At 41.1% G+C, this 11,209-nt stretch overlaps 1 protein-coding gene across 1 annotated transcript in view; it reads right to left on the reverse strand.

Moving 5' to 3' along the window:
- Window positions 1-10,413, reverse strand: part of LOC128028712 (transcription factor Dp-2) — a 39,901-nt gene extending 29,488 nt beyond the window's left edge. Inside the window, exons 1-2 of the mRNA XM_052616026.1 lie at window positions 10,257-10,413; window positions 829-901 (exon numbers count right to left, since the gene is read on the reverse strand). Of these exons, the coding sequence (XP_052471986.1) occupies window positions 829-843 (15 nt within the window). The 5' untranslated portion in view covers window positions 844-901; window positions 10,257-10,413. The remainder of the gene's footprint in view (window positions 1-828; window positions 902-10,256) is intronic.
- Between the last annotated feature and the right edge of the window lie 796 nt (window positions 10,414-11,209).

The following is an 11,209-nucleotide window of genomic DNA, read 5'->3' on the forward strand; positions in this document are numbered from 1 at the left end:
GGAAAGAGCAAATTAAAAAAATTGTTCTCTTCATTTTCACTTTCTACATTAAAATGCCTTCAATAATAATAATAATAATAATAATAATAATAATAATAATAATAATAATATAGCTTCTTGTAATCTGGACAAAAAATGGCTGAGCTAAAGCTGTTTGAAGGCGATAGAGTCAAAGTCAATTTTGAGAAAAATCGAGTTAAAGTTCTCTGAAGATGCCAAAACAAAATCACCAAGCAACTTTGCATATTTATTTTCTTAATAATAATTACTATATTATTAAAGCACAATATAGCTGTTTTTTTTTATCTTTGTTATTAAGAATAAGTACAGACTGTTCCCCAAACATTAACTAAATGTTCATGTAAGACGAAACCGATCATGTTTGTGTGAATCTCGCCGAGACATATTTTGTAATAATGTACTTTATAGGGAAATCGTGCGCTGTTGGAGAAATGCGTCTTATTCAAGCGATTTGCAAATTTCAGTCAGAGTTTCCATAAGCATGGGTTTGAGTTTCCATACAGTATTTTACTTGTTCAGACTCAGGTCATGCAGAATTCACTATGAATATTCACAAAGCTGGAATGATTTGCAATAGCATTATTAATATCACAAAGTGATAATTGTGTTAGTATTAGTGCTATATGAGAGCAGAATTCAGCACCTCAAAAGCCCATTTTCAGAAGAACTCTTCTGCTTTTTTTTGACAACAGTGGAAACAAAGTGGTTTTAACATGTGGACACGCGCCCTGTAACAGACTTGACAAAGACCTGAATGTCCTTTTAATTATATAACTTAATGTTCACATGTTACCAAAATGCACTCACCGTGTTGGCCATCATACTGACGATGACGGGCTGTTTCTGGTCAGATCCCCTCACGCTCCGAGCTGCACGGCCCCTGTGGACACACACACACACACACACACACACACACACACACACACACACACACATAAAGGTGGTCAGGTATGTGTGCACTGTGGCAAACACACACATTCAGCCTGTCCTCGTGGCCATGAAGAAGACTGTTAGAGGAGAGGTGAGCTCTGGATGATGATGATGATGATGATGAGCAGAGATGACAAAGACAGAGAGGATGGAGGAAGAAGATGGAGAAGTTTTTCCCCACTGGAAAGTGTGTGTGTGTGTGTTCTATATAGTACTGTGGCCTCATGGGACAGTAAAGTGTCCATCAGAGGCACTACTTCATTGGAAGTAGTACGACATCCAGGTACATTGTTTGGAGATTTCACTTCAGTCATGAGTATTGAGGGTGGGAGAGAGCTCTGTTCATTCACTCCCCTCCACCTACAACTCCTGCTGACACGGAGACTCGAACCGACGACCTTCAGGGTAACTAGTCCAAGTCTCTAGCCATTAGGCAGTGTATATGACAATACTTTTATCAAATGAACTGCCAGTGAAGTGTCTCTCTGAGTTCATGAGTAATCTCCATACAGCGAGACGGAAGCTGCTGAAAACATGAGCAAGTGAAACATAACCCGTTCATTCACACAGAGACACACCTCAGTCCTCAAGGGGGATCAGATGGATGCGTTATTATCTGACCAGCTGGCTATAAACATGTTGATAACTTAACTTCAGGAAGATTCAAACTACTTCACTCCATCAATATAGATGCTACTTCTATTATATTATATTTTCTCACTAACACGGCCCCTTAAAAACTTGGTGCTTAAAGAAAGTTTGGAGTTTCCCAGTCGTAATTACAACACCGTGGTAGCATCAATCTGCGTTCAACAACTTGAATACAGAACGTACTGAGCATGCTTGTGTAGTCTTATTGCTAAATATTGCAGTGTTACACCAACATACTGGAAGCATTTCTTGGCACCACTAGAAACCTTCTACACTAGAGTTCTTATGTGTGTAGATAAGGGCTACCTGTGATTCTCTAATGATCCCAAAGACATTGATAGAGGCTCAGGTGTGTTTGATCAGGGTTGGAGGGCAAGATCTTAATAGCCCTGGTGTAGATGAACGCAACACAGTTGCCAAAATAAACCTCTTCAACACCATTCACTTTTTTTGACCCTATATAGACATTGCATTATATATGACTTGCATAACCGTGACAAATGTTTATGCAAACACATTGGCGAAAGTAAACCAATGTTTGCAAGTGCGCAAAGGTCACACCACAAATTGAAGGTCAACCACTGTGAAGGCGCTTTGATGTTTCTGTAATCATGCTAGATGCACTCACTGGTCACCTTCATGCAAAACAAGTGTGGTTTCCGTCCATACCCGTGCACAACAATAATATATCTGATGCATGGCTCCATAAATCTCCTTTAAGCCTTGTGTCCAATAAGTATGCTAATGCCTGCGCCCATATGATGAGTGTGTGTCTTTGTGGCCGAGCTGGAGAGGCGTAGAGAGACAGCTGGTGAGCCTGGCTGTGGTGGAGGGGCTGAGGCAGAAAGGACCGTGCAGATCAATAGAAGAGGGGGGGGATCTAGCCCTGCCGCCCACCGCCCCAGTCCCACAATACCCCCTACAGCCCCCCGCCTGAGCCACATAGAAAGGCCTTTTGTCCCACGAGGGAGAAGCCCGACACAGGAACCAGAGAGAAGCTTCAAAGTGGCTGGAGGTCTCTGCTTTTCTGGGTCATTTGGCCTCCCCCAATCTTATTTCTCTTTTCCTGGGGGAGGGACAGGCCACCCAGTAAATGTAAGGGAACTTGGGTCACCGTGGCTCCGCACATTGCTCTGGTGACATGACACTAAAGAGACGACTTGTTGCTGAGTAAGAGTAGACGGGAGTGGAGAGGGGCAGAGTTCACTTACGCACTGTAAATCAACTCATGCTTTTACCCGTTTTGTGGGATGTTCCTCTTGAGATCTCGGGCAACTTATTGAGGATCTTCCTCAATGTGCTTTATCACCCTCCATTTAATGAAACGCACATGCCTGTTCTCAATCAGAACAAATGGTTTGTTTGTCTAATTTGTGGTGCTTGCGAAAAAAAAGCTTGACCGTTTATAATACTCATACTGGAGTTCAAATTGTTCAAATGTTTAACCCTAAGTATTGAACTTAAGTATAGACAAGAACGATGCTGCAAATCAAGTGGCGCGCTGATGAGAGCTGTGCTTTTTGCTTTTCTAAGCAATCTAACTTCCACATATCTAAAGACACACAAAACACAAGAAATCCTACTCTATCATATCCGATACACACTTTTCTAAAGTTAATTATTTTAGATTTTTCTGGTTAACCACTGTATCAACACCATGACCATCTCTCCTCCCACTAGTGGGCGGTGTCATGTTACAAAAGTTACTACAGTACTCAAGGTTCCATAATAGTTTCCATATTTTGTGATAGAAGTCATATTGTGACAAACGTATAGACTTAATCCCACAGGATTTTTTTTTTTATCAACTTCAAATTTGGAACATAACTTAATTATATATATATACTTTTTTTTTTTTACTCCAAACAGTTCATCATTTACAACAATTTAAGGATTGTGCATTTCAAAAAGGATTTCTTAATTGGAAAATTGAGCAAATAATATTAAAGAGACTTAAGATGGGCTTCTTTGACTTGGGCCAACAAACAGCCATCTAGAAAGCACCATACAACAGCCTGACAACTGTATACACTACACAGAAAACTTTAGCAACTGCACAGCCCTGGCAACCACCAGTACAGACTACATTTCCTTCAAAATGTAAGTGTTAAGTTCTCAATGCACCACAATTGCCTCAAACCCATAATCAGATGTAACAGCGTTTACACATGTTTGAAAATGGCACTGTAATTGCTTCATGTTGATCTTTTACAAGCTCTGATCACTAGGTTGGATTAGGTATTCGTCCAAACTATCAGTCAAACGACTCTCGTCCTATCTAATTGAACTTTCTGCATTGCTGTGCTGTTTTCTGCACAGTCATGTTGTGGTTTCCACATGTTTGAACGCGCAGCAGCTAAACGGTTATGTGCAGGGCAGCGTGATGCACTGAAAGCAGAACACTAAACAGATGAGGCGGCATTTAAATGTAAACATGCATATGCATCATTGCTCTGCGGTGTTGAGATGCATCACTGAGAAAGCACACAAATGCCACACAAAACACAAATATGGATTGCATTCTGAATGTAAAATTCTCACCGTCACCGTTAGGGTCCTTTTACTTAGTAATAAACTATGACCAGGCTGATCAATCAGATCAAGACCTTGCAGCATTACCCTATGTGTCAAGTGTACAGTGTCAAGTTCTGCATGGGCAGTATATAAACATCTGCATTATATGCTTATCATCCTTCAGTGGATCTCTGCTAGCAGAAAACTGCAGTTCTTCCCATCTTTAGACAGTCACCCTCCCTGACTCCTCTCTATTGTCATCCTCTTCCGTCCCTCGGCTGGCCTGCCATAAATCCCCAAGCTCTTCATCCGTCAGCCTGACCTCTGATTCTCCCGTCTTTCATCCTCCTTTCTCTCTCTGCTCGTCACTCTCTTCTCTTCCTTCTCTCAAACTCTGTCATCGATAGACTGAAAAGCACTGACCTGGAAGCGGTGATCCAGTCTGAGACTCACGCAGTAGTGGGGGGCCTAAAGAAACAGGCTGGCTTTGATAGTTTTAGGGTAGTTTAGGGGGATGGGGTCATCGACTCAAGAGTATGAGGTTTATGAAGCACAACAGATCACACTTTTGCTGTACTCCAGGTTGCATACATGTTCCTAAACATCTGTTACTCAACAGGACACAATGGTGCAGGATAAATATATACAATTTTTTTTTCTTCCTTAAAATAAAGAACGTTTCTATCAAACGATACCAACCTCTTGCCTCACCTTGCTACAGTTTTGGGAGTTAGGAGTCATTATTTTTGTGTACGTCACACCTTCAGGGTCAAAAATGCCTTTTGGGCTTAAAAACAAAGATGTTCCAATGCTGTTTAGTGCTAAGTTGAGGAAAAACACAGTTTTTGCATTGCTTCCTTCTAGAAGTCGACCGATATATCGGGCCGATATTTGTCATATTATATATATATATATATATATATATATCGGCAGATATCCGTGTTTAGTAGCTTAACTTGCTCTATTCTTTTATTTTTTATTCTATCTGTTTTCTTTTTATTTATTATATTATTTAAAATCCCATGCTACGTGTACTGTGTTAACCTAACTGAGACTTGTTATAGCACTTATATATCATTGCTCTTTTTGTTGTTTTTGATTGCTTTCACTGTCTTCATCTGTAAGTCGCTTTAGATAAAAGCGTCTGCTAAATGAATAAATGTAAATGTAAATGTAATGTAGTAGTGCCGATTTAAAGAAAGACACATCCGCGGGCAGCCGTGTGGTTTTTTTTATTGCTTGATTAATACATTTAATAATTGATCAGTTTATTGATTTGTTTGGTTAACTTTGGATTTTTTTTATACTGTGCACAAAATTAAGATTTGAGAGATGGTTCAAGTCAGTGTTCAATAAATGATGAAGATAAGTTTAGAAATGTTGTGCATCCACTTATTAGTGTGACATTTTAGCATGCAAATGAAGGGGAAAACTTCAAGATATCAGCCGACCCTGACCTCTAAACATCAGTTATAGAAAAACCCATATCGGTCTCTCTCTACTTCCTTCTGATCCCAACATTAGGAAAGAGAGGATGAAGTTTATTTTTAATGATGTTCCAGATCGCGTCAGTAAGAACTCTGTAGATTCATTTACAAACAAGGCACAATTTTATCCATTTTTATTTGTATGTTTTTTTCAGAAAGACTGAAACTAAAAGACAATGCTGTGTGAATATATTGATTCAGACAGTAATGTCACATGACAAGTGTGAGTAAAGTAGATTTTATTATGTGGACACTGTTGTCTTGTCTGTTATTAGATAGCTCGTATGGTACTGTGTATTTGGACTGGTCCTGTCACGTCAGGACACTTTTACAGGGTGGGTTTGGGCTATAAACTTCAAATGCCTGTCCAGACCTGCAGAGTCCTGCTCAAGGACTGGGCTTCACACTGCAACAGCCCTCGCTCTTCAAGGACTGGGAAAGTGCAAGTCACAATATGTTGTGCTGACGGTATTACATGGGTTTAATTAGTGGTTTACTGTTCAAGTGAGTTCAGTTACGAGATCTGCCGAGCTCTAATCCACCAGCACAAGCCGCATGTTTCACAGATCCCCTTTACAGGACTTCCCAATGGTGTGGTGGGGGTCTGGTGTCCTCGAAGACAGACGTCCTCCGTGACCCCTTCCATCTGTCACTCGCGCGTCTCCATGGCAACAGCGAGGTCATCCGCCATTTATTGTGGGACGGGGACTGAGAGGAGCACAGCGGCTAAGCAAGATGATATTAACGTCCCGAGTACAAAATAAGTTTGACAGCGCAGATCTACATCCCCCATCAGTCCTTCTGTCAAAGCTGTAAGAGCAGCGCTCTCCAGGAGGCCTCCGCGGCTGATTAGCGTGGGCTCCGCAGAGGACAAGAGGAGGAGGAGGAGGAGGAGGAGGGTGACATTTGGTCTTCTGAGGGAGCGTTTGTGTGCCTGAAATACAAACAGCCCGGCTCATGCTGTCATGTAAGGTCACTGAAAAGAGGAAGCACTCACAAATACACTGTGTGCCGCTATATTCACCGCACAGGTTAGCCCCCACGAAACACCGCCTCTATTCTTGAACACAAAGAACTACAGGTGTACAACTACACGATAGCTGCACAGCATCACTGAAGACTTCCTCTAAGGTCAGTGTTTGTCAAGTCTACTACTGTAATAGGAAAAGGAAATAATACATCAAAATAAAAAATAATACTACCCATAATTCATAAATGAGATAAAATATTGTATTTTAAACATCTGCACTGTTCAAATACAGTAACTTGATTTTTTATTCATGTCAAACATTGCATATTTCAGATGCCGAGGATTCCTATAACAGGAAATGCAGGAAGTTCTAGGCTAATTAGTGTCTCCTTCATACAAACACAGTGTTCGTTAAACTTGTAACGTTCTGACAGAAACATATCGACTGCTTATGTGTTTATCTCTTGGATGAAACATGCAGGAGAAGTTCTGCAGAATGTTCAAGATGCTCTTTTCCACACAACAAAATCAAAGCGTGACCACAGGCGGTCAAAGATGCAAGCACATCTGTTGAAGCCATTTGATTCACAACTAATTACATTGAAATGTATTTATGTCCATGATGGATCTCTATGAGTTCCCACATTCAAAGTTCTCCTTTCTGTGGCCCACAGAAAAAAAAAAGTCACACGGGTGTGTAACAACATGGGTGGGTACACAGACTTTCATCAGATTTGGAGAAATGTAGCATTACATAATTTACCCACTAATGGATCCTCTGCAGTGAATGGGTGCCGTCAGAATGATAAAAACAAACAGCTGATACAAACATTTCATCAGTTAACATCCTGAGAAGCCAAAAGCTGCATGTTTGTAAGAAACAAATCCATCTTTATGACATTTTTAAACTCAAACCGTTGCTTCTGACTAAAATACTCTTTCCAATAATATTGCCTTCTCCAGCGAACCAAGAGAAAAATATACACAGATCAAGAACCGTTTACAAGCAAAAACAGGCTGAACCAGTTCAAGACAAATATGTGGGTAGAGTCTGACATGAGAGGACAACGGACAGACTTTTTCACTGGAAGAAGCATTATTATGGATTATAGCTGGAAGCCATGGTTTGGTATTGAAAACTCACTGATGGATTTGTTCCTCAGAAACATGAAACATGTTCATATTCAGAAACCAATGAAACAGAAACTAAACAGAGCGTTGAAACAGGAAGTGAAGTAAACAGAAGAGAGGGTCAAAATAAGGGTCCACATGACAGACATCCCAGTTAGTTCTGATCCCCCGACTGGACGAGAGTGTTTCTGTCCATGTTTCACCTGTGAGCTGTAGACGGGCTGTCCGTCAGTGCCGTTTGTTACGACACAAGCTGAAATCAGTTTAACTTTGAGCACCACTTTAGTAAGCTCAGCTGACCAGCAATGCATCGATGCCATGACAGAGGTTTCACTTTCCTTGGACATGACCACCTTTTTCATGAATATGACTCGACCTGAAGGATCTGTTTAGGATTGTTAAACGCAAATCTATGAAGCCTTTGCTCAGATTAGCATGTTACACATGCGTTATAATTACTAACTTATTTGATATTCAGTACACATAGACGAAGTGTAAAACGAGAAGGGCATAACCTTACATAAACACGCAAATATCGCGGTATCGCATTTAAAATGGCATCATGCTAGATTTCTCCAAATCTGTTCTGATGAAGAAACAATCTCAAATATACTGTAAATACACACATACAGATACATGTTTGAAAACATACAGCTTTGTCATGAATGATGACCACAGAAATAACCAACAGGTTTTTTTTCAACATGTGCCTTTGAATCAAAAGGACTGAGATCCACCGCCTCACTGCTCAACTAGTGAAGCTACACATGAAACTAAATGTAAAAATAAATTCTGACATGAAAAAGTGACTCAATCCAAAGTTGGAATAACTTCCTGTGAATAAATGCATCCTTGAAGCGATCCAGAAACCTGACGCTGTGTCTCCAGCTTCCTAGAATGGAAAGTGCAGTGCTGCAACACTAATGGAGGCGGTTAAGTTTAGTCTTCCAACACACACACACACACACACACACACACCGGCGGAGGAGCGCGGACTGTACGAGCGTCCCGTGGGACACGTTACAGTGACACTGAACACACACCAGAGAGAAAGACAGCTGGGAAATGGCACCAAAACGGATCGGCGGTGTGTTTTCTCCGTCCTTCCACTCTCTTTTGTGCGTGTGCAAATGCAAACACACAAAGACGTGACAGCCGCGTCACAACAGAGATCAATACATCTGAACTTCACACTCAAGATGCACGGCTGCTTCACTAGCTGACGTTGAGTTTCTCTCCAGCAGAGATGCAACCACAGACAGAAAAACAAACACACAAAAGCCTCCACTCCTCACACACACACAGGAGAAGTTGTTTGAGGTGCTGAATGGCACGGGGACACCTGTCACAAAAGCTGTGAGCTCTGGGACGGGGGTCTCTATGCCTCCTCCTCCTCTCCTCTGGAAGGATTAAATATCCCGAGCGTTTGTGCGGGACAACAGATGTCTGCCTGGCCAGATCTCTGCACACCAAGCCAACAAAACCCCCACGGCTCTCCAGTCCACGCACTAAACACATCTCTGCTTCAGCCTCTTCTTGCATATTTCCTTCAATGTTTACGTCACAACCGAGTGAACAAGCCTCAGGTGTTTCTACACAAAACAGTGCAATGCACTACAAAAACAGACCGTCTCAAAGGAGAAAGAAACCACAGACAACAGAGTGTTCAAAAATGCTAAATATTCTCAGAAAAGTAACTAAAGTAAATGGTACTGCTATATTGTGTTTCTGGACCTGTACATTGCTAGTACCGTGTTTTTAAATACATGTTACCATGGCAAAATTATGTTTTGTTTACATTTAACCTATCAATAAGATGATTTTTAGTACAGTATGGTGCATGGCACATGATTATTGAAGTGTCTCATCACCTGACACATCACTTTACCATGGTACTCCTCTTTAGTTTCACAGTTTGGGAGATTATTTAGAGGATTCTCACCGCACTGTCGTTATATTTGATTGTTTTACTCATAAACACACGTTCAAATGTCTCACTGACAGGTAACTGTTATATAAACACTGAGGTAAAACCGCCCTGACATTTTCGCCTAAAGGCAAAGGTTTTATGACGCACCTGACTATACCTAAAACCTTCATTTGAAACGATGTTAGAAAAAATAATAATCATTATGAAGTACTTCTCATCGAAACGCGACGATGTTCTCGCCTGAACCGAGTTTTCGGGGCAGCGGAAATGTGCAGAAATCTGCAAAACAAGCCCGAAGCACCACAGACAGACACTTCACACGCTTTTGAGCTTCGGACGGGAGAACTACATACTATTCTCTACAGTTTATTAGTTGATATTATACTTCTTCACATAAATGTTTCCAGCAAACTACATGCTGCAGTCAAAAGACAACGCTTTGGGGGTTGTTAACTGTCAATTCCTCAAACCTAATTATGAAAGTGAATAACAAAAGTACTTTCTAAGACACGTAAACACTTGTCAGAATATGTCTACAACGCACTTAATCATGATATTCTTCAAGTTCAGCGTGTTTTTAGTCACACATTAGTAACTTATCTCGAACAGGGGAGCACCTTACCTTAAACTTCGGGGCAGAAAGCGTCGAGCTGCTCCGTCAAAGTGAAAACAAACCGTTCGTGAGTGATGATGATAACCGCTCGGCAGCGCGCACTTCCTGACTGCCGCTCAACTCCGCACACAAGCTTGGCGGTGGCACGCAGCCGCCGCCTCTGATTGGTCACACCTGCCAGTGACGTCAGACGCCGGGCGGAAAGGTGATTGGCTGTCCTGAGGGAAATGTAAAGTAGGCGTGCATAAACGATGCTTGCTGTGCTGGTTAACGAGAGGAATATAAAGTAAGTTCAAGGCTTTACACTGACTTTAATTAGTGCACGCAGACAAAAGAACACAATGGGAGTTGCTGTGCTGTTTTTGTGGCGTGGTGCGACTTCGGTTCGCCATCTGGAAGGAATCATGTGTTGATGACGTATATTAATGTGACATTTAAATTTTAAATATGCGTTTGGTGAAAAACGCTAAAGACGCACTTATAAAGCTCCTCGAGGACATTCCCCGGTTTAGCTGAAGAGTGGACCGCGACAGCTGTTTAAAAGTTACTCAGTTATTATTGAAACAAGCCAAGGGCGATTTCCTGTGGAAAGTTTTTGTTTCTATCGAAGACATCGAAAGCTCATTACCACACTGCGCATAATTACACATAACACAGTGACTGGAAGGAAGACGATGTGACAACAGCTTTACATCCCTAAAATGTGGCCTTAAAAAAGTTTAGTTGCTTATCAGCCATGTCCCTGGATCAAATAACACGAATCATAAACCTTTATGACTTTATAGGTCACACTTATATGAATTATATGAGTTTAAATGTGACCAGGGCTTGCTGAAACAGTCTGAGATATACAGAATACACTATTGCATTGTTTGTAAGTTTCTCTCTAGATAGATAGATAGATAGATAGATAGATAGATAGATAGATAGAAAACAATTTACATAGAAATATACAAAAAAAT

This window comes from Carassius gibelio, chromosome A15 (assembly GCF_023724105.1).
Source record: "Carassius gibelio isolate Cgi1373 ecotype wild population from Czech Republic chromosome A15, carGib1.2-hapl.c, whole genome shotgun sequence".
Taxonomy (NCBI): Eukaryota; Metazoa; Chordata; class Actinopteri; order Cypriniformes; family Cyprinidae; genus Carassius; species Carassius gibelio.